Genomic DNA, 24,303 nt, shown 5'->3' with positions numbered 1-24,303 from the left:
AGCACAGTACGTAAAAAAAAAAAAATCAATATCGCAAATCTGACCAAATGTATGTTCATATGTTCATATTGGAAGGCTGAGAGCATCCTATAGCAGTTATCTTCTACAATGAAGAGGCATTAACACAATGTTATCAGCGTTGAGATCTTTGTTGGTGTGGATCCTCAGTGTGTGTTAGCACCTGCCTCACGGGTAACACTGTTTGTTGACACTCGGTATCCATCCCTCCTTCCTCCCCCCGTCTTCACTGCGGTCCATGCAGCCTCCCACACGCCGTTTACTGATCTGTAACCAACCTCACATTCTCCTACTACTGCACACTGCATACTAAACACTACTGCACACTGCATACTAAACACACTTCTTCACACGCCAATTCACAGCCTGCAGGGCAGTGACGGGCAGGCTGACATCTTGTGACAGGGAAGGGAAGCGATGGTATTGGCTACTCCGACCGGGCCTTCTCGCCATCAGAGACACCGACGGTCCCTCCCTGATTCCAGCGAAGGGGCTGATTCACTCCACACCTCTCTCCAGCGTGTGAGTGCTCTGGCACTAAATGTTCCCCCTTGCCGGCTTGGTACGGGTTCGAATGAAACATCTGGCGAGGCATGGCTGCCTGTAGCTAAACGTTTAAGGCTTATTATTACTTATATCCGGCAAAATGCCGGAGAAGACGGCTTGTTGCACAGTTCAGACAGCTTGACCTATGACCTGTGTTCATAGACAGTGTCTGTGGGGGTGGTGAGGCGTCCGGGTCAGGACAGCTTGACCTATGACCTGTGTTCATAGACGGTGTCTGTGGAGGCGACGAAGCGTCCAGGTCAGGACAGCTTGACCTATGACCTGTGTTCATAGACAGTGTCTGTGGAGGCGGCGAGGCGTCCAGGTCAGGACAGCTTGACCTATGACCTGTGTTCATAGACGGTGTCAGCGGTGTGAGGGTCCAGGGGGTCAGAAGTCCTTGTCCCACCCAGACAGCTCATCCGGCGTCTCCTCCACCTCGGGCGGGAAGATGTCGAAGTGACTGTGATCCAACGGTCCCCTCAGCTGAACACAGAGGTCAAAGATCAGAGGTCAGACATGATGTAACCTCAGCTGAACACAGGGGCATCAAAGTCATAATGTATTCTATACCTTTTACACAGTGTATATACAGGTGAGATACAGTATAGGTTCCAGATTGTGCCTATTCATGTAGTGTAAAGAACTTCTGCTTCTTCTGAATACGCCGACTTAAAGGTACCCAACGAAACGTGAATCAAAACAATCCGTTCATTGTTTATTTTCGAAATTCCTCGATTATATGGTTCCTTGTAGTCTAATAAACAGGTTGAATCACTTGAATGTCTTTCCTATCTTGTAATTTCTTCGCAAAATGATATTTAGCGAATGTTTTGAAAACAACAAAGATGTGTGAAACGTCACTATTATGTGCTCTGTGTATTGACGCAATGACGTAGTACGTGATTTTCAGGGACCACCTTCTCAAATTTGCTCTAGAGCGCATACTAGTGGTCAAAAACTACATTGGGTACCTTTAAACATGTATATTAAAAATGTAAATGCTACGGTATGAAGTTACAGTATAAGCTGCCATTCATCATGTCCAGGGAGCGGATGTTAAACGCATCAAACGTTGAACTAAACTCCGAGGCCCGTGTGTGTTTTTCACACAGGCGTTCACACACCATTAGTGAACCCCTGTCACATGATCACACACATCCGTTTGTTTATTCATCTCCTTGCCAACAAGGGAAAGGAATGCTTGACTTTGCATAATGGCTTTTATTCTCTCACAGTAATGAATATGGCCCTTTGTTCACTGACGGACGTACAGAGAGTTATACTGGCTCCAGCCCCTGAATCTGAATTTTCAAAATGTGATTCAGGGGGCCGTATTACAGAAACATGTCCCATCTTAAAGGAGAATGCTCTTTTTTCGACAACCTGGACCTTATTTACGACATATAAGACGTTTGACTCACCGAGATAACTTTGGTGTAATTTGGAGGCCTGTAGAAGAAATAAAAAATCTAGCGCGAGCCAAGTATATCCATGAAATGGCGGCGAACGGGGCACCGAGAATGCAGCTTCTAAAAAAATTATTTTCTGCCGTGAAACGGTTGTTTTTATCAATCTGTCTTGAATCGCTAGTTGTGCTTCCATAGAGCGAGGGCTTGTTGTGGTTTTTCACATGCCTCTGTAATATGATCTTTAGAAACGTCTTTAGAAACAGAATAAAGCTTCCCCATTTGCTCCAGCACGCATGCGCACAGCGCGCAGACTGGCTATTCTCCGTCTGTAGGCTACACTCACGGCTCACATTCTCTACGCTACGATCGGCTTGTTGGTGCCTGGAATATTGTGTGCAATATGGCTGAATATTTATCAGATTTTGAGGATATAGAAGATGATGGAAGCCGATCGTTCTCACATTCTCTACGCTACGATCGGCTTCCATCATATTCTAAGTCATCTTCTGCATTGGGAGCCTGTTCAGACTGAATAAAGAAGTGAAACCAAATGGCGATTTAGTCCGAGTGTCAGGCTAACAGAGAATATCTAACTCATTGAAACCAGCAGTGCCATTCGCTGGCAGTTTGTACCTCTGTCACCCTGCCTGTAGCAGCTCTAGTACTGTACCCAGATAGCAAGCGGATGTGTAATGATTCTGGGCCATATATGGGCCGGAACTAAGCCACAAGGGCCAGATCTGGCCTGTATATGGCCCAGATCCGCTTGCTATCTGGGTCGAGTATCCTGGTTAGTTGAGAACAACTTAGTGAGCGTAGGTTCTCGGAGAACAACGTAGGTTCTCAGAGAACACAGGTTCTGTAAATGAACTGAACGCGTCACCTCTCTCCTCAGCGGTGACACGAGCTTCTGACGTCGGAGCCCCTCCCAGTTAAACCCTTGGAACCACCTACAGGAAGACAGAAAGGGATTCGATAAACGCACACATTCTATGTGAATGCTAGGTTAGCTTACTTTTTTTTAATGCTTAGTATTAGTTTTTATTAGTTTGTGTTTGTTTTATTTATTTTTTTCTGCGCTAGCCTTGGTGAGACCATCCTGATCTCGCGAGCTTGTCGTTTCACTCGTGTGTCAGGTTACTTCTGCGCAGAGGCACAGCAAAAAAAAAAGGGAGGATAGGTTTCATATCCACCCCAAATACTAGACTTATGTATGAAATGAAAGAGAAACTATTTTCTCTATAATTTTAGTTTTTTAGTTTTCTGTATTTTTTTTTTCACACCTAGTTTTAGTTTTTTTCGTTAGTTTCCGTTAATTATAATAACCTTATCTCACTATCCATTGCTGTCACAAGGGCGTTAGTGTCACGATGCCAGACTGCATCAACTGTCCACCAATTCATCAGAGCAGAGCACACGCAGGACTGGCAGATCTGACAACGCCTGGACGGACATCAGACTACCAACAGATCTAAAAACTGCTGGACGGACATCAGAGCTCCAGCAGGACTGGCGACCCCTGGACATCAGAGTACCAGCACTCAGAGGTCATGGTCATGTTTTTTGGTATGTTATTCATATACAGTGTACTATCAATTAGGCGTACTGTACGTCCCTTATACAGAGTGATCATTGTATCGCAGCACACGTACTTGTGTTTCTTGATATCGATGATGCCGTTCTTCTTGTTGCCGAGCCTGTCCACTGGGTTGAGCCTGAGGAAGACGGACACAAACGTGTTTGACAACAATCTGGGAGTTCATCACGGGGTTATAAGATACCATAAGACAAGATACGATAAGAACTGTATTGTCTTCAACTTGTCTTGGACATCTGAGGATGCTGTGTGTCAGTAAAAGAACACGCAAACAGAAACAAGCATCAAGTACACTTAGAAACACTGACACTAGACACACATCAAGTACACTTAGAAACACTGACACTAGACACATCAAGTACACTTAGAAACACTGACACTAGACACACATCAAGTACACTTGGAAACACTGACACTAGACACACATCAAGCACACTTAGAAACACTGACACGACACACATCAAGTACACTTAGAAACACTGACACTAGACACACATCAAGCACACTTAGAAACACTGACACTAGACACACATCAAGCACTAGACTGCACTCGGGTGAGGTGCCAACTTGCGTCTTTCATCTCTGATGACATCATTGCAGGACACTCTGGGGCCAATCACCTTCAGTGGTGCCGGCTGGTCAATTGCGGCGTAGCCAATTGCTTTGTGTATGACTCACTGAGCTGGTCAGTGAGTTGGAACATGCAACATTGCACTCCAATTGCAAAGAGCGCAAGTGCAAAGTTATTAGTGGACGTGGAAATACAAAATTTAAGGGCTAATTCCACCTATTCCATCATTTGTTTGGTCCTAATATTAAAAAGGTGAGACTGCTTATTTCATTCAGGTGTTCATTGGCGTCATCATTGTAGCCTTAGTGCAACGACAGAGATTCAACATACTTGAGGTGCTCATTACCGTGGGGAGAACTTGGTGAAAAATAAGATGGAGTAATACTTGCAGAGTCTTCTGATCAGATCATCTGGACGTTTGCTTATCGTCTTGGGGAAGTCCACCTTCTCGATGCCGTGGAGGACCATGGTGTAGATCTTTATAGGGTCTGGTCCAGAGAACGGAGGGCTGGGGGGGGGTACGAGTATTAAGAGACAGTATTATGGTGTATTATGGGTATTATGATGGGTACAGGAAGAACGCCATATCAACATACATCAACCAATCAGAATGGGCACGGGAAAGTCCTTGAATATCACATTCAACAGTCTTTCCAATCTAGGAAAACACAAGCTGCCATTCATGAAACGGAGGTGTATTTACTGTACAGCCTTGGCAAGACTCACTTCCCAGTCAGCAGCTCAAAGATTAGGATGCCCAAGGACCAGCAGTCTGCCCCAAAGGCGTGGCCCTTGTTCATGATCACCTCGGGGGACACATATTCTGGCGTCCCACAAAACGTCCACGTCTTCTTCCCCTGACCGATCTTCTTGGCGAAGCCAAAGTCAGCCTGGGAAAAACACAAGAGATAACAGGTGTTGGATGTGGTGGAGGTAGTTCAGTGAACCCTCGGATGTGGTGGAGGTAGTTCAGTGAACCCTCGGATGTGGTGGAGGTAGTTCAGTGAACCCTCGGATGTGGTGTAGTTCAGTGAACCCTCGGATGTGGTGGAGGTAGTTCAGTGAACCCTTGGATGTGGTGGAGGTAGTTCAGTGAACCCTCGGATGTGGTGGAGGTAGTTCAGTGAACCCTCGGATGTGGTGGAGGTGGTTCAGTGAACCCTCGGATGTGGTGGAGGTAGTTCAGTGAACCCCTCTTCCATCTCGACTCAGATCAGAAGACGGTTAAATTCACGTCAAGCCTTTAGTTTAGCACGTCTGGCCTTCGGGACCTGGGTTCAGATCCCACCGGGTGAAATGTAGTCACTCACAATACATATGTACAGTACCAGTCAAAAGTTTGGACACACCTGTAGCTCAGTTGGTAGAGCGGGTCGTTCAGTGATCGAAGGGTCAGCGGTTCGAATCCCAGCTCCGACTGTCCACATGTCGAAGTGTCCTTGAGCAAGACACCTAACCCCAAATTGCTCCCAATGAGCAGGTTAGCACCTTGCATGGCAGCTGCCGCCATTGGTGTGTGAATGGGTGAATGAGAGGCCATTGTAAAGCGCTTTGAGTGCCGCTAAGGTGGAAAAGCGCTATATAAGTGCAGTCCATTTACCATTACCTTTTCATTCAATTGAATAAGAAGGAGTGTCCAAACTTTAGTCTGGCACTGTACATACAACATATTCGGTGCAAAACTCTCCATATGACAATGTTTACATAATATAGGGGACAGACTGATGTACCATTTTGACGTAGCCCTCAGCGTCAAGTAGGAGGTTTTCAGGTTTCAGGTCTCTGTAGATGATTCCCCTGGCGTGGAGGTAATCGAAGGCCTCCAGGACACAGCCCATACAGAACCTGGCTGTCGGCTCCTCAAAGACGCCCCTGAATGACAACGTAAGTCCATATTAGGATGCATACTATAACTGAATACTAGCAAGTCCATATTAGGATGCATACTATAACTGATTACTAGCATTGAGAACCGCTCAGTGCAATACTGCCTTGGATTACATACATTACATCTGTGGAAAAGAACCATTTGTTTACATTGTGGGTTCTGGATTTTTCCCGACCATGTGACCTCAAACAACAGGTTTTACTGGGCAGAGGAAACTCTGCGGTTTCAACTGTGGAATGTGTGTAAAGTTGTAGGATTGCGACCGGGAGAACTGGGTGTTCGTTGCGTGTGGCGGACATGAAACGGACTAGAGTGTGTGTGTGTGTGCGCAGAAAGTGTGAGTGAGTTTAGATACTGTGTGTGTGTGTGTGTAGACTCACATGTCCCGGAGAACACTCCACAGCTCCCCTCCCAGACACGCCTCCAGCAGCATGTAGACACATTTATCATCCCGGAAAGTGCGGAACATCCTAGAACATGGAATTATAGTGCCTGTTGACTTCAATGTTAAAGGTTCAATGTAAAGACACCACTTCAAGAACCAAAATAGTCAAAATAACAGGCTGAATACACTATCGGGGTTACAAACTCATCATTACCAGACTGTTTTTCACTGCCGTTTTCGCGTTTTTTACATTTTAGGCATTTCAAGCATTGATTCAGGCCGTTTACACGTCTCTCCCGCATTCATCAGGTAATATTGTGTAGGTTGTCACACACAGACGTCTGCTAAATTACCTCAGCGATGCCCCCTAGTGGTGGAACATCACACTTTAAAAATGAATAAATAAATAAACCAAAAGGCAACTTCGCCTTCATTTGTTTGAAAATTGAGGCTCTTTTAAAAGCCATACAAAAGCAGAAAGAGAGAGAGGGAGTACCTGAGACCAAAAGTGAGAGAGATAGAGTAGAGAGAGAGAGAGAAGAGAGAGAGTAGAAGAGAGATGGGGGCATGACTACAGCATGACGAGTGAACCCTGTTCCTGAGTGACAGATAGGAGCAATGTTTGCTCAAGCCTATTGTCCTTTAATGTCACAGGCCTGATCAATCAAACCCGAGGCCACAGCACAGCGCTGCAGAGGGAGCCTAGACAAACACACATTCTCCATCAGAGAGTCCTTAGCAACTCCCAGTAAAGACTAGAATCTCTCTCTCCCTCTAAGAGCTTGAGGTTTAATCTCAAGAGATGGTAGGTTTAAGTGAAGGTCTCTCTCTCCCCCTCCCTCCCTCCCTCCCTCAAAGAGCTTGAGGTTTAATCTCAAGAGATGGTAGGTTTAAGTGAAGGTCTCTCTCTCCCCCTCCCTCCCTCCCTCCCTCAAAGAGCTTGAGGTTTAATCTCAAGAGATGGTAGGTTTAAGTGAAGGTCCTTTCACTAAACTATATTATAGTTACACCCTTCTCTCTCTCTCTCTCTCTCCCCCTCAAAGAGCTTGAGGTTTAATCTCAAGAGATGGTAGGTTTAAGCGAAGGTCCTTTCACTAAACTATATTATAGTTATACCCTTCTCTCTCTCTCTCTCTCTCTCTTTCTCTGCTCCCTCAAAGAGCTTGAGGTTTAATCTCAAGAGATGGTAGGTTTAATTGAAGGTCCCTTCACTAAACTACATTATAGTTATACCCTTCACTATACCAGCTATACCTTAAGTTAAGCTTAGCTTCAGTATGATAGCTACACTCTCTCTCTCTCTCTCTCTCGGTCCCTTCACTAAACTATATTATAGTTATACCCATCACTATACCAGCTACAGTATGCCTTAAGTTAAGCTTAGCTTCAGTATGATAGCTACACTGTGAGACATGCGCCACAACCATGAAAATGTCTTTGTCTGGAACTGTTGCATTTAAGTACAGTAGAGTTCAATATTGGTTTCCCATCTCGAGAATTATCATAAAAAAATATGAGGTACTGTGGACTTGATTAGGCCCCTTCAACGTAATTATGTTTTCAAACGCTCAATTTCAGCCTAAAATCACTCTTAATTTGCATTATTCACCATGAGGGGAACACAATGCATATCATTTTCCATTGTGACGACAATCTCTTTTATACCTCGCAGATCTCAAGAACAGTAGTCTGAGCTGCTCTTTTATGCATTCTGTGGATTCAAAAGAGACATTGCATAAATCATCCTACCGATATCCAATTATGGTGTATAATAAGTCGTTTCATCAAGTAGAACAATCTTTTTTCAAAAAGCAATTAAGTTAAATTGGATTATATAAAATAAACACACAGAATATATAAGGCGCTGGCCCACACAGACCTAGTAAGTAAGTAAACAAACTTTATTTATATATCGCCTTTCACAGCACGAATGCACAAAGCGCTTCACAATACAAATAATAACACATAAAAAGGAAGAAAGAGCGACATACAAAATGCAATACGACATACAAAATACCTGACTATGAAGTGGGAGTTGATCTGCTGTAGGATGTTCTTCTCAGAGTAGACGTGTTCCTGTTGTCTCGTGTCGACTATGTGCCTCTTCTTGATGCACTTCAGAGCGAACGCCGTGTCCTCGTCCCTCAGTTTCACCTGTCGTCACGCAAGAGGAGATTCGCCGCCGTGCTGATGGACTGTACATTGACTGTACTAACACATTCAGTCTTCTACTGCTTGTGAAACATAGAGAACATAGTTGTAAAGTACCTTAATTGACCAACTTAATGGATATGAATGACGTAATTAATCAACTAACAGGAATAACTTCCCAAATTGATCCCTAAAAAATTGTTCTTGAAGAGCGCAGCCCTCTACCCATGCGTGCATTCCGCTGCTCTGTGCGAGTGCGTGTTTGATATCGCTGCATTCATTAGGTCGAGAGCTCTACGCCAGTCCTAACTCCACGTCTCTATGACCTTCCCACGTCAAGATATCACCGTTTCAACCCCCCAATGACAATGATTGGGGGGAATTTTTCGCTCCTGAGCCCAAAGTCCAAAAAATGAATGGAGGTAAATGGGCGGCCATTTTTGGGCGGCTCTGTCTACCTCACAGGGGGACACTGGACCCGTTCATACATGTTAGTGTAGGGCTACCTCAGTATATGTAAACAGCAGGGGTGCGTTCAAATTCAGCGAACATAGCGAACGTTTGCGAACTATTTTCCGTTAGCTTTGTGTTCGCCGCAAACGTTTGCAAACAGAAGCTAACAGTCTGGAGAGGTAGCTCGCCGGTATCGGAACGAGGATCACAATGGACCCAGGCTTACTGGAGATGTGTACTGGAGATTGTTTTGTTTATGCGAACTATTTGGTACGTTCATTAAAAGCCGTTCAAATGTGACCGTTTGGAGAAAACACGTTGGCGGCGAACGTTCGCCTCGGTTAGCTGAATTTGAACGCAGCCCAGGTGTTTTACCAGCTCGACCCGTCCGAAGCCACCCATGCCCAGCGTGGACACGATCTCCAGGTCCTGGAAGGGCTGGTGGGCCGGCAGCGGAGCCAGCCTCTCCCTCAGCCTCCTCAGCTCCTGGGCCTCCGCCGACGAGTCCATGAGAGGGGACAGGCACCTGGGGGGGGTCCGGGGGAGAACAGGCCGCTGAGGACGGAGTGGAATGTGGGACGTGTAGTTCGTTTGTGTGGGACGTGTAGTTCGTTTGTGTGGGACGTGTAGTTCGTTTGTGTGGGACGTGTAGTTCGTTTGTGTGGGACGTGTAGTTCGTTTGTGTGAGAAATGTAGTTCATTTGTGTGGGACGTGTAGTTCATTTGTGTGAGAAATGTAGTTCATTTGTGTGGGACGTGTAGTTCATTTGTGTGGGAAATGTAGTTCATTTGTGTGTGGTTGTAGTTCATTAAAGACTGACGTTACTCACAGTGCGTTTCTCCTCACGTCGTTTCTGGAAAGTTCCTCCACGTATTCCTTCAGGCAGGCCTGGAGCTCCTCATAAGGACCCACCATCTGGTTGAAGTTGCTGAGTAGGAAGCACAATGAGATGACTTGTTTATGTGTGTGTGTGTGAGAGAGTGTGTGTGTGTGCAGAAAGTGTGAGTGAGTTTAGATACTGTGTGTGTGTGTGTGTGTGTGTGCAGAAAGTGTGAGTGAGTTTAGATACTGTGTGTGTGTGTGTGTGTGTGTGTGTGTGCAGAAAGTGTGAGTGAGTTTAGATACTGTGTGTGTGTGTGTGTGTGCAGAAAGTGTGAGTGAGTTTAGATACTGTGTGTGTGTGTGTGTGTGTGTGTGCAGAAAGTGTGAGTGAGTTTAGATACTGTGTGTGTGTGTGTGTGCAGAAAGTGTGAGTGAGTTTAGATACTGTGTGCGTGTGTGCAGAAAGTGTGAGTGAGTTTAGATACTGTGTGCGTGTGTGTGCAGAAAGTGTGAGTGAGTTTAGATACTGTGTGTGTGTGTGTGTGCGTGTGTGTGCAGAAAGTGTGAGTGAGTTTAGATACTGTGTGTGTGTGTGTGCAGAAAGTGTGAGTGAGTTTAGATACTGTGTGTGTGTGTGTGTGTGTACAGTATGCGGTCACTCTACTCACTCTCTATCCACCACCAAGCACTGCGTGTCATTCTCATTAGCGATGATGTTGGCTGATCGCACATCCTCACTAGAGCAAAACACAGGCCCCAGGGCATCAGTAGACGTACACACACAACAGTGACACGTACACACACAAGTGACACGTACACACAGAACAGTGACACTGTCCCCAATGGGACATCATCTACAGAATAGTGCCAGGGTTCGATGAAGCATGTCTTTGTCAGCGGTCTAACAATCCACAGCCCACATTATGAAAGAATTTGACTGGAACGGGGAGATGATGGTGGGTTCTGGCGTTGGCTGTGACTTAATCATCGTACGGTTCTGTGTTTATTTCACGCTAGTGGAACTGGGAAACGTATGTTCCGATTGTGGTTGTTGGGCAGTGAAAATAAACATATAATAATGCCATTATCCTTCATACTGTATCAGTGCCACCAAACCATGTTGAGTCAAATGGGAGGTGAAACATAATCTGCACATGAACATTTCTTCCCCTCTCAGCGTGACGTCTGCATCACGTCAAACTGAGGTGGGAGTTCACGTTCACGGGAGCATGTCTAGTGTCTGGATTCCAATCTACTTGTACTTCTGTCCAGGTAGGTAGGTAGGTACTGCATTTGTAACGCGCTCCCCATCCAGTTGTTACACTGGCCCGGAGCACCATTCACACACCGATGGCGGCAGCTGCCATGCAAGGCGCTTGCCTGCTCATTGGGAGCAATTTCGGGGTTCAGTGTCTTGCCCAAGGACACTTCGACAGGTAGTCAGGAGGAGCCGGGATTCGAACCACCGACCCTACGATCGCTGAACGACCCGCTCTACCTCCCGAGCTATACCGCCGCCCAGCACCTAGAGCTTATCGTATTTGGATGTGCACGCTTTTGAACGCTTTTGACCTTTGGAACAGATCAGTCCCATTAGAAAAACAAAAAACAGTGCACCCAGTACCTTATCAGGGCCTTCTCTCCGAAGTAGTCTCCCACCCCCAGCGTGTTGATCTCCTGCGGCTCCACACTGCCCTCCGTGCTCTGGGTCACTAACACCTGTCCAGTTCCCACAAAACCGCGCTGTTCAACATCCAGGTTCTTCTGCCGTCAGCGTATTTCTCTTTCGAGCCGCAATGGCCGACTTGCTCGTTGTAAATATAACTCAGAAAAATGCGTGAATTGATTATCTAGTGAGGTTTCATAGGAACTTTGGCAACATGCGGTGTATGTGAAGTGCCAAGACTTTTTTCACAGAAATACGAGGAAAATAGCTCTAAACTAGCTTTTTCCGGTGTGATTTTGAACATTTAAAAATACCGGGTGATAAAAACACACATCTAGGAAAAGTCATGAAAGGAGCGTGTTGGGAATTTGATTGAGTGCAAAGAAATATTTGTCTTTTTAGTCACTGGGGTCAAATGACCCCTGCTCGGCCTTTCTAGTGTTGGTTCTATTCACATACAGCGCAGTATGTCAATGTTCCTATAAAACCTTACTAGATCATCTCAATTCAAGCATCTTTTGCGACTTGACTTAGCGGCTGGATTAGAAATGACATGGCTTTGATTGAGTATCTCACCCCTCCTTTTGCTATGATGAAGAATGTGTTCCCTTCTTCCCCCTCCCGAATGATGTACTCTCCTTGATCAAAATAGTCCTGAAACCAGAGAACATGATTCATGGTCAAGATGGTGTCCTGTTGGTGTCACTGTAGAAGAGAGACGATGCCGTGCAGTTTGGTGGTTGATGATTCGGAGCGTAGCAGAGACTCACCACTTCAAGACAGTCCACTATTTTGGCGAGCTTCTCCTCAGGCAGGTCTCTCAGTAGAGATACGCTGGACAGTAAGACGGTAAACAAACAAATATCAGAAGAGATACTGTACAGTATGACAGGTAAACAAGCAAACATGTGCCAGCAGAGATACGCTGTACAGTAGGAAAGTAAACAAATACGTAAACAAACAAACAAACAAAAACAAACATGTATCAGTAGATATGCTGTAGAGTAGGACAGGTAAACAAACAAACAAACGTGTGTATTGTGTGTATTGTATATTGATGGGGAACACTGTCAAAGGAGAAAAGGCACAGTAATTCTCCGTTATTGCGTTGTGCATTTTTAATTGTAGGCTAATGTAGCTGTGTGTATTAATATTGGCGTCGGGCTTACGTCGGGCTCGGGTAGGGCCGGGTCAGAACGCCACGGGCCTGGACCGGACTGGGGCCCACATTTCAGGCCCTTGCAGACCTCGACTGCTTAGGCAGTACGGGGCCCTGGTCTGTCTGTTTACCTGTGGGGGCAGTACGGGGCCCTGGTCTGTCTGTTTACCTGTGGGGGCAGTACGGGGCCCTGGCCTGTCTGAGGACCTGTGGGGTAGTACGGGGCCCTGGCCTGTCTGAGGACATGTGGGGGCAGTTCGGGGCCCTGGCCTGTCTGAGGACATGTGGGGGCAGTACGGGGCCCTGGTCTGTCTGAGGACCTGTGGGGGCAGTTCGGGGCCCTGGCCTGTCTGAGGACCTGTGGGGGCGGTACGGGGCCCCTGGGCTGTCTGAGGACATGTGGGGGCAGTACGGGGCCCTGGCCTGTCTGAGGACCTGTGGGGGCAGTACGGGGCCCTGGCCTGTCTGTTTACCTGTGGGGGCAGTACGGGGCCCTGGCGTGTCTGAGGACCTGTGGGGGCAGTACGGGGCCCCTGGTCTGTCTGAGGACCTGTGGGGTAGTACGGGGCCCTGGTCTGTCTGAGGACATGTGAGGGCAGTACGGGGCCCTGGGCTGTCTGAGGACCTGTGGGGGCAGTACTGGCCTGTCTGAGGCCCCGTGAGGGCAGTACGGGGCCCTGGTCTGTCTGTGTACCTGCGCAGGAAGCTGAAGTACTCGTCGTGTCGGGCCTGGGTGCTCCTCATCATGATGCACTGGAAGGTCTGACGGTCCAGAGCCCAGATGTGAGCCTGAGACACGGCTGGGCAGAGGGAACACGTTAGCAAAACAATTAACATTAGCAGCAGCAGCAGTAGTAGTAGTAGTAGTAATGTTAGTAGTAGTAGTAGTAGTAGTACAGAGGTAGTAGCTGTAAGGCAAGGCAAGGCAAGTTTATTTATATAGCACATTTCAGCCACAGGGCAATTCAAGGTGCTTTACATGAGACATTAAAAGCATTAAAACAAAAAGCAAGACATTATAGACATTTAAAACAAAAGGCAGGACAAATTAAAAGCATTAAAACAAAAAGCAAGCTGTAGTAGTACTACTAGTAGTAGTAGTAATATTAGTAGTAGAAGTACAGAAGTAGTAGCTGTACAGTAGTAGTACTGCTAGTAGTAGTAGTAGTAGTAGTAGTAGCTGTACAGTAGTAGTAGTAGTAGTAATAGTAGTAGTAGTAGTAATAGTAGTAGTAGTAGTAGTAGTAGTAGTAGTAGTAGTAGTAGTAGTAGCAGTAGTAGTAGTAGTAGTAGTAGTAATAATGTTAGTAGTAGTAGTAGTAATGTTAGTAGTAGTAGTAGTAGTACAAAAGTAGTAGCTGTACAGTAGTAGTAGTACTAGTAGGTACTTTTTTGATTTTCAAGTAATACAAGTTTCCCACGGAGCAGACTCACCCTTCACTGTGGCCGTTCGTTTACAGTTGTACAATATGGCCAACTCTCCGAACGCCGTCCTGGGTCCCATCTCGCCCAGCAGCTTCCCATTCTGTATGACCTCCAGCAGTCCAACTAGAGAGGGAAGACACCGCAGTCAAAACACAGAGGAAACACAGAGGAAACAGCGAAAAACAATACACAATTCAATAATGAAGCAAGAAAAAACGTTTTCTTGGAACATCCTCTAAGATATATGGTAAATGGACTGCACTTATATAGCGCTTTTCCACCTTAGCGGCACTCAAAGCGCTTTACAATGGCCTCTCATTCACCCATTCACACACACACTCACACACCAATGGCGGTAGCTGCCATGCAAGGTGCTAACCTGCTCATTGGGAGCAATTTGGGGTTAGGCGTCTTGCTCAAGGACACTTCGACATGTGGACGGTCGGAGCTTGGATTCGAACCGCTGACCCGCTCTACCAACTGAGTTACAGCTACACCCCTGCATAGCGCACCATAACCATCTGATTTGAAAAGGAGCTGGTGAATATGAAGTCGCGCTGACCTGCGAGCACGTAGAGGAAGTTCCCCGGCTCGCCCTCCTGGATGACAAGCTGACCCTGGGCGTAGCGGCGCTCGTACATGCCGTCCACCATCTCCCTCATGTACTGCGGCTCCAGCTTCTTCAGGAAGTCGTTGTTCATGAGCGCGTCGTTGATCAGCTTCTTGGTGCTGGGAGGACGAGAGAGAAATCACCCTGTTGGCCATGTCTGAAAAATACATTGATTTTCAGGTATTATGCATCTTATCTTCTTGCTTTTTGTTTTAATGCTTTTAATTTGCCCTGCCTTTTGTTTTAAATGTCTATAATCTTGCTTTTTGTTTTAATGCTTTTAATGTCTCATGTAAAGCACCTTGAATTGCCCTGTGGCTGAAATGTGCTATATAAATAAACTTGCCTTGCCTTCCCTTGCCTTATGTACATAGTAATAAGCTACCCCCGGCTTGCCAGTCTCTGTCTGTCTGACACAGTCGATGCTCTATCCATTAACCTAATGCGGACCTAGCGAATGTATTATGGCTTGAGTGGGGGCCAAGCGAAGCACGGCAGCTTAATTGAAGCCGTAATGATGTGTCGGACAGGCACATGCATACAGATGCTCCGGCCTTTTGTTTCCCCGTGTCCTCCTACGGGATTATCTCCCCATGCTAATCAGGCTTTCAGCTGGCGCAGGAGTGGGAGACCTACAAAGGCTTTGTTGTCTCGTATCTTGGCTCTCTGCTTCCTGTGGACGCTGCGGTTTGTAGCATTGACAGACCCCCCCTACGTTTTGGTGAATGTAAAAAATCTCGATAGAAGGTGGGGACGCTTCGTCTCTAACCCTGTAGCTCAGTTGGTAGAGCGGGTCGTTCAGCGATCGAAGGGTCGGCGGTTGGAATCCCAGCTCAGACTGTCCACATGTCGAAGTGTCCTTGAGCAAGACGCCTAACCCCAAATTGCTCCCAAAGAGCAGGTTAGCACCTTGCATGGCAGCTACCGCCATTGGTGTGTGAGTGTGTGTGAATGGGTGAATGAGAGGTCGTTGTAAAGCGCTTTGAGTGCCGCTAAGGTGGAAAAGCGCTATATAAATGCAGTCCATTCACCATTACCATGTGAGTATACTGCCTTTGTGAGAGCGTACGTTTATTATGACTGTAGCCAGTTATTGTACATTATTACATGGCTCTCTGAAATACTCTATTCTGATTGGACAATTGACACATTCTACCGGTAAATTAATAATAACTGACCGACTTTAGAGGCAACGGAGCAATAATGACCTCTGCTAGGGGCAGCACTGTTCAACTATTATCTAGCGAATGCTAGGCTAATTCACTGGCGAAAGAAAAAGTGCAGGCTGTTACTAGGCCTGCTACTGTACGATGGATGACATTACTACTGTACATTGCTTAAATTGTACTTTCAATGGAAACAGCAAGTAACATAACTGGCCTATTTAATGGTTGATAGCGTAGCTGAAGCTAATAGTTAGCTACAAACTAAATAAACATGAAATATATTGGAATCAATATTTTGTCTCTGATTATTAATGTCGTTGGTAAGTAGCCGTGTAATACGTGGGATAATGTACGGCCAGCTGGTCATTATCGGAAAAAAGAACACGTTAATCTTTCGATAATGACCGGCTGGCCATACGTTACCCCTTACGTCACTCGAGGGTGTCATGTGTGATAGAAGCAAGTGACGTGGAGCAAAGCGATTGGTCGAGAAGACTACCCACCCAATGAAGCTTCACCAAACACTCCTTCAATAGAAACATCTCAGGAAGTGAGGGAGACGACGCCCATATTAGGCTATGCTGTCACAATGCACCTGCTCATGGGCTTCTTCCTGATTGGCCAGGACAAACATTCCCACTCACTGCGAGTCCTTGCGGACGTGGGTCCTCTCAACGGACACCTGGTGGGCCCCTGGACCCCCCAGGAAGAACCGCCCCGAGGTGGGCTCGGCCGAGACGCCCTCCTTGGCGCGGAGGCGGCGGTGCACCTCCGCGGCGACCCTCTGGAAGCGGGCGGGGCCCTGGTTGATGACGCTCAACAGGCGCCGGCTGTGTCGGAGCCGGGGGGGCGGGGGGGAGAGCCCCCCGATGGCGTCCTGGAGCTTGTCCACCTGGGCCGCCTTGGCGTCCAGTTCCCTCTGGAGGGTCTGCAGCTGCAGCTGCTGGTTCTGGAGCTGCCGGTCCCTCCGGCCCAACTCCTCCTCCAGCTGGGCGACCCTCAGCCTCAGGGGCCCCGAGGCCTCCCAGCATGCCGAGCGCTCGTCGGCCCCGCCCACGCCGGAGGCCGGGCATCTGTCCGTGGGCCGTGGGGCTTTGATCGAACCGTTGCCCATGGCCAGCTGTTGGCTGGCCACCATAGGAACGCCCTGGGGTCAAGATCACTGCTGCTACTGGAAATGTCACTTGGAGAAGCCTTCTGGTCACGCGGCAAAGTTGATGACACTATTTACATATTCACTGGAAAAGAAACTTCCAAATTACCATATAGATCTACATCATGTTTCTCTAAACCAGGGGTGCCCAATACGTCGATCGCGATCGACCGGTCGATCGCAAAGGTAGTGTGGGTAGATCGCATGGCATTGAAAAAAAAAAATAAACACCCCCCGCCCCCCAAAAAAAGTTAGCCTATCATCCATCCTCACTATGGCATTTGCCACTTGATTGACGTGACAAGTGCAGGGAGGACGATGCTTTCCCCGACTTCCTTAATTATCACTGCATAATACACCAACAAGCATTATGCGCAAAAATGCTTAACATGAAAGAAATAATGGATTTAGCAATGAAGATCGCCTGTTCTATTCGAGCCAGATCTCTTCAAAGACGACTGTTCCGTTCGCATCTGGAGAAGGCCGACTGCGACCATTCTGAGTTGCTACACACTGATGTGAGATGGCTTAGTAGGGGGACATTCCTGCAGAGGTTCCGAGAGCTCTGTCCGGAGATAAAAGAGTTTCTCCTTGTCACTAAACATGCAGAATACAACCAACTAAATGACGATCAGTGGCTGCTAGACTTGGCATTTTTAACCGATCTGAACAACATGTTGAATGATCTTAATTTAGAGCTGCAAGGAAAAGACAAAACCGTGGTCAATATGATTAGCTCAGTTAATGCTTTCAAACGAAAATTGCAACATGTGTCCTCAAAACTGCAGCGCCATGATTTGGCGAACTTCCAAAAGCTTGCGTCAGAGTTGGAGATGCAAAAGAAGGCTTGTGCGCAACTTGACAGTGCGCGTTTCGCAGAGCAGATTGGGACAATTGTATCAGAGTTTGACAAACGCTTTCAAGACTTTGCTGTACTCGAGCCAGTCGCTACATTTATGTGCTACCCATTTCAGGAAGATGTTGAGGTTGATTCACTCGCATCAAAAATCGCAACGCTGTTTCACCTGAACCCGTCTGGAGTGGAGGACGAGATGTTGACACTACAAGCTGACATTCAGCTGAAGGCCAGGGCTCATGGACAGTTCTGGAACTTACTCACAGAGGAAAAGTACCCAAACATGAGGAAATGTGCTACCTTCTTGACTGCATTATTTGGCTCCACTTATTTATGTGAGTCAGCCTTTTCCCACATGAAGATTATTAAGTCCAAATACCGTTCCACCATGACTGATGATCATTTGGAGGCCTGCTTGAGGATGGCTACCAGCAGCTACTGCCCGGACTATGCAACCCTGGCTGATTCCATTCAGTGCAAGTCATCAGAGTAAGGTAGGCTAATGACCAAAAATGTTGTGTTGTATTGTGCCATACGGGTTCATGCAGGTATGCAAGGTATACCAACATAAGATATACTCAGTGTATATATATATATAAAAATATGTTTAGCATTTTTAATGTAGGTAGATCATTTGGACTTGGTCATTTTAAAAGTAGCTCCCAAGCTGAAAAGGTGTGGGCACCCCTGCTCTAAACGAATAGGTTACTTCATACACAGAGATGGTTACAAAAACTCTTTTGGAATTGAGTTCGGGTGAATCAAGTTGAATGTCTCATTTCAAAATGTAGCCTTTACTTCTAATTGGGAGCTTCAACATATATAAACATATAAACATAAACATATAAACATCATGCAACAAATAACCTACACCACAGCGAGTGTGTGTAATTGCCTAGGCTGATTAATTTGAATCCCACGGGCTACGGACAATTAAAACAATACAACACCTAAACCAAATACAAAAACAGATGTGTTAACGGTGATTAATTATCCTATAAACTGATTTAGGCTACACACGGGATTATACAAGCCTACTTACAGTCCGTCCGATGTCCAGCTGATGTCCAAGTGCTTACTTCATGTCTAGATGTCCACCTTCATCAGGTGAGATTAATTTAACTAATTTCCTTGGTCCTAATTGTCTGATCTTTCTTCTTCTGCTCCCGCAAGGTCCGACTGTGTCTCTCACATCCTATCATCTGTCTCACATCTCACATCCTATCATGTCTCACATCTCACATCCTATCATCTGTCTCACATCTCACATCCTATCATCTGTCTCACATCTCACATCCTATCATCTGTCTCACTCCCACTCAGCTCCGTGAAGGAAAGGGTGAAGAAGCCGGCGTGTTTGGCGACCCCTGGTGGTGGAGTGGCGCTCATGCAGGAACCTCAGAAACTCCTCTTTGCAAAGATAACATACACTTTATCTGTTTAGTCTTTGGGATTATTCGCATAAATTCACATAACATACTCGGTCAATAGTTCACACAATTGGACCAGACGTAAATAATATGCCAACACGTCATACTTAACTCCTTTATTTTGAATTTTTGACAAGTGTTTTGAATCTGTCTTGGCAATTAATACCTAAAGCTGCCATTTATGGTACTGTATATAAAAAGTAAAAACAGTTTCTGAAAATAAAAACGTTATCAACAGTAATTTTGACACCACACTCATTGAACTCTGTAAAATACTCAACTGTGGATCGAGTATATTTTGACTATGGTAAAACTAACATTGAATCTTTGGGGGGAAAAATACTTTTACATCTCCATTCAATGTTCTATTTGCAGCCATTTTAAGAAACGTAAGGTCAGAGGGAATTTCTCAAAGGTCACTGAACTGACCTCTCCTCCTGCTGTGCATATGTGACACATCAAACACGTTACATGCCTGAAGTTCGATCGCTGAAATTATAAATCTATCAAATTACACTTCCTACATGTGAATAGTGGTTATCAACTACATCAGCATGCAGACGGTTTTAACAACAAATCAAATAAATGCCCATTTATCTGTTATCAGTTACGTACTGAAACTCAAAGAAATACATGATCACACAAATGTTTGTTTCTTTTAAATAATATAATACATCTCGACTTCTATCCATGTCTTCCATAGTGGAGATAGTTCAGATAGAAAATGCAAATCAAAGGCAGGTATTGGGTACTAAGCTTGCTAAAGTGTGTCTCCTAAGCCTCCTCTTCTGTCCTGATTCAAACACAGACGAGTTAGAGAACATGCACTTATCCACTTCATACAGGACTGTAGAAACAGAATGCATAGAAACACAGGTAGACTGGGAAATCCGACCAAATGCTGAACTCCAACCTAACGTTCAATATAAATCCATCCTTTCAAAAACATACAAAAATAAAAGGTGAACTCTTCATATAGAAAAAGAGATTGGATTACTGAAGTTGTAGTGTTTGCAACTGTCACAAAGAAAGATGAAAAAGGACATTATGTGAATGGGTTTTCTATATAGCCTACAGGACGTACAGTATATTAATTTAGTATGCATCTGTTGTCTCTATTTGAGATATTACATGACGAGTACACTAACATGTCAAGATGATAAATGAAAGACAAAGTTGTGTCAATAAGGAAATGTATACCAAAGCAATATAACATACATATATATATATATAGGCTATATGTATAACACAAACATATGATTCTGTCCATTAAAGAGTAAGCTACTTCCCTCATTGTGCAAAATATAAATGTGAAGAAAGCAGAAATGTAACGAACACAAACCTACAGAGACGAGCTTAATTAATTAATTATTATTATTATTAATTAATTGTCTTAGAGAAGAGTAAATTACCAGGTTTCTGCACCACTGAAAACACATTACTGATTTAAAAAAAAAAGTTATTTCAAGTTAGGGGCAATGGATAGCAATCTTATCATCAAAATAATCACTATGCAATTATAGTTAGTGTACCTACTGTACCTGGTAAAGGATTAATTTAATATAATTAACACTACTAAAAGGAAAAACTGCCAATTTAAGATACACGCAATACTTTACCAGTAAGATGACTGGATTCTCAAAGCATAGCATTTTGTATGTGTATCATTTTGTTCTTTCTGAACTTATTTCCGCTTGTTTTCGGAAAATATAACCAATGAAATAATCCCCAAAGTGTAACAGCACACTTAATGTATGCCAAACAACACCAAACACCCCGAGTAAATGAAATAAATAAAAACAACCCAGGTCTGGTTAAAAGATGGTTGTCAAAATGACACAAGGAATGCTTTCGTGCATTGAATTCTCAATAAAACAGGAACGTTTGTGTTCAATGTTATTAAAAGCACAAGGGATGATTTGTCATTGACGAGACTGACACTGTATCAGGTGACGGCTTTGAATTCAATTCCATCACAGTCTGTAATCAATTGTTTGCATGCTTAATATGAATCAGTTGAAATGCTTAAATGCTCCCTTCAAATCTTTCTGTCACCCCCTGTATTTTGGGTAAAAGCTTCAAAAACACTGGGACTAGTCATCAAGAAGGTATTTTGGGAAGCAAGCGTTTCATTCATGTTGATTAGTTAGAGATGCGCATGTGCAGCCTGATGGATCATTGATTTGAAATACAGAACTCCGTCCAGGAACTAGACCGACCCGTCACACGATCACCCAACATCCGCTTTGAACTGTAGTTTGAATGTGAGGTACAGTGTGTCTCGAGGCTGCATATGAACATGTACAGTAGGGGTCATAACGCACGCTTCTCACCCCATCCCTCAACGTGTTGATGTCAACTCTCTAACTCCAGCAGATGGCTTCAATAAATGTTCATTTTAGAAGAGAGATTGCATTTAGCACACTTATGCAACCTCTCACACTGAACACCTGCTATTAGGGCCACATTAACTAGACATTGTGGGGGCCAGTTGTAGGTAGAGTGTTTCTACGGAGACCAACGTTCCCAGGGATGCTAGATGACCTGTGAGGTTTAGCATGTTAAGGTCAAATCAAGTCTACCATGAACATCAAAAAGGATTTAAGGAAATTTAAAGCTCTGTATTTTAAAAAAGTATAACGGAAGCCACAATTTCTCTATTGCTGGTTTTGTTCAGTACAAACAAGTAGATATTTTCATGGTAGACTGCACTGTACCTAAAAGTGACCAATGTGCTCCTGTACTGTAGTTATGGGGATGCCATGTTGCCTAATACAGTAATAACATATAATAACAAAGTTGTAGAATGAATTATATACATACATGAATCCTACACTATACAATACTTACAGTTACAGCATTTAATACGTGGCATCATTAAACATCCCATTATAAGAATGTGAATAAATGTACATGTATAAATACATATAACCAACAAAAATGTTGTTATGCTGGTGTCAAAGTTTAACCTTGGGCACAGGGACACAAGTGTGTTCCTCCTGAAACACCCGAGTATAGAGAAGGCAGTGAGTTTGATATTAGGAATCATCAATAAGTGTTTCCTTCTGTGTTTTGGTTTGTCTTGGAAACACATGAACACCGAGGGATCGATCTGTTCTGTGAGCTGCTCTGGGTTCTTCAATCACAGTCGTTGACGTCAGATAAAAACACAGGAAACTATACACAATAAAAAAGTCCGCGCCTCGCCTTCACATAGTGAATAAAGTAGATGAACGAATCAACCATATGAAACTCAAAGAAATGCGTTTTGTCTCTGTCGTTGTCGCGGTTTGTCCACCCGAATGTCCTTCAGCAAACCCATGAAATGGACAGAATTCCTTTTTGACCGGAAGTCTCACTGCTCACTGACGCGAGAGCGGCGTGCTGCTGCCCACTCGCTCCAGCCTTCTGGAACATCCGTGAAACGGTGGCCCGCTTGGGTCAGAACTCAAGAGATACGTCCTCGCGTCTTCAAGTTGTCCACACGGCAGCTTTTGAGCGCGGCGTCGCAGAGCAGCAGGTCTCTGCTGTCGCTACTTCTTGGCCAGTTGGAAAGGATTTTGACCCTTTGAAAAACAAATGTATTTCATGAGAGCACAGGAGAAACATGAGAATCATATGTAGTAGTAACGCTCCTTCGAGCTAAACTACAAATATCACCATGACTGTACGGTTGACGAAAAATCATAAACAGCAATCCTTGAGTTATTAAATTCAAACAACTTACCTCAGGCAGCTCAGTCCATACATGCGGTGAGGAACACACACACACACTCTTCAAACCCTTGCAGGCCGGGAACACACACTCTTCAAACCCTCGCTGGCCAGGAACACACACTCTTCCACACAGGCCATACTGATTAATGCTACCGTGCAATGCTACTGTTTTAAACAAGCAATGGATTGTTCTTATAGAAATGTATATTTATTTCTGATTGTCATTTTGAACATAATGAATAAAAAAAAGAAAACATCTTGTACACATTCCACAATTCCTCGTGGACTTTCGATACAACGACTGGGGCGTGAGCGATTAAGGCACAAGTCTGTACTAAAGCTTATGATGACCTGATGACAACTTTATTAACAGTGGGAATCTGACAATCTCTCAGTCTAGCTATACTATACATTTACAGGCAGAGCGAAACACAAACACAACTTCTTTTTTTGTAGCTTCTTTTTTCCCCCCCCCCACAGAGCAGCAGTTAGTGGAGAGAGCTCCGACGGCCCCTCATCCGCTTCTCAAACACTGATTCAACTCTTAACAGAGTCTAAAGGACAATGCTCGTTTTTGACCACCTGGACCACGTTGTTAGACACGAAATAGCTTCCTCACTTGCTCCGGCACGCATGCGCACAGCGTGCTGGAGCGACGATTGCGCGCTGTGCGCATGCGTGCTGGAGCGAGTGGGGAAGCTATTTCGTGTCTAAAGACGTTTCGAAAGATCATATTACAGAGGCGTGTGAAAAACCACAACAGGCCCTTGCTCTATGTAAGCACAACTAGCGATTCATCAAGACAGATTGATGAAAACAACCGTTTCGTGGCAGAAAATAGATTTTTAGAAACTGCATTCCCGTTGCCCCGACCACCGCCATTACATGGATATACTGGCTCGCGCTGGATTTTAAATTTCTTCTACAGGCCTCCGAATTACACCAAAGTGATCTTGGTGAGTCAAACGTCTTATAATATGTCGTAAATAAGGTCCAGGTTGTCAAAAACGAGCATTCTCCTTTAACAAGAGCATCCACACTCAACGACACGAGCTGCCCTCCTTTCAACGGCTGTAAATACAACGTCTCATTACCTATTTCTTAACAAAACTTCATAATGTGGATTAATAGCTTTCTTCATATATAAATAAATGGATGAGGTTCGCTGGGGCGAGGCAGCGTGCCTAGGGGTGAGCAGCAATGGTCAGTCATCCCAAAAAAAAAAAAGCTTCATGAGTTTACACTGCCATCAATTTAGAAACCTTCTATCAAAGAGT

General features: G+C 45.0%; 2 protein-coding genes across 2 annotated transcripts in view; both read right to left on the bottom strand.

The window, feature by feature from the left end:
- Positions 1–954: 954 nt before the first annotated feature.
- Positions 955–17,008, bottom strand: prkg2l (protein kinase cGMP-dependent 2, like; the record flags this gene model as incomplete). Its single annotated transcript, XM_084460833.1, has 18 exons — positions 955–1,050; positions 2,860–2,926; positions 3,629–3,691; positions 4,530–4,652; positions 4,871–5,034; positions 5,875–6,016; positions 6,413–6,502; positions 8,435–8,571; positions 9,397–9,547; positions 9,852–9,950; positions 10,513–10,581; positions 11,469–11,563; positions 12,087–12,164; positions 12,281–12,344; positions 13,364–13,469; positions 14,104–14,217; positions 14,657–14,823; positions 16,515–17,008. 18 exons carry the CDS (start codon positions 17,006–17,008, stop codon positions 955–957), a joined length of 2,319 nt encoding a protein of 772 aa, XP_084316959.1.
- A 5,834-nt stretch (positions 17,009–22,842) lies between these two features.
- Positions 22,843–24,303, bottom strand: part of col13a1 (collagen, type XIII, alpha 1) — a gene marked incomplete at its 3' end in the record, with an annotated part of 95,262 nt that continues 93,801 nt past the window's right edge. The window contains exon 41 of the mRNA XM_084460910.1: positions 22,843–22,875. Coding sequence (XP_084317036.1) covers positions 22,843–22,875 — 33 coding nt within the window. The remainder of the gene's footprint in view (positions 22,876–24,303) is intronic.

The sequence above is a fragment of the Borostomias antarcticus genome (genome assembly GCF_949987555.1).
Source record: "Borostomias antarcticus genome assembly, chromosome: 34".
In the NCBI taxonomy this organism is placed as follows: Eukaryota; Metazoa; Chordata; class Actinopteri; order Stomiiformes; family Stomiidae; genus Borostomias; species Borostomias antarcticus.
The sequence above is the reverse complement of the archived record's forward strand: the minus strand, read 5'-3'. Positions and strand labels throughout refer to the sequence as shown.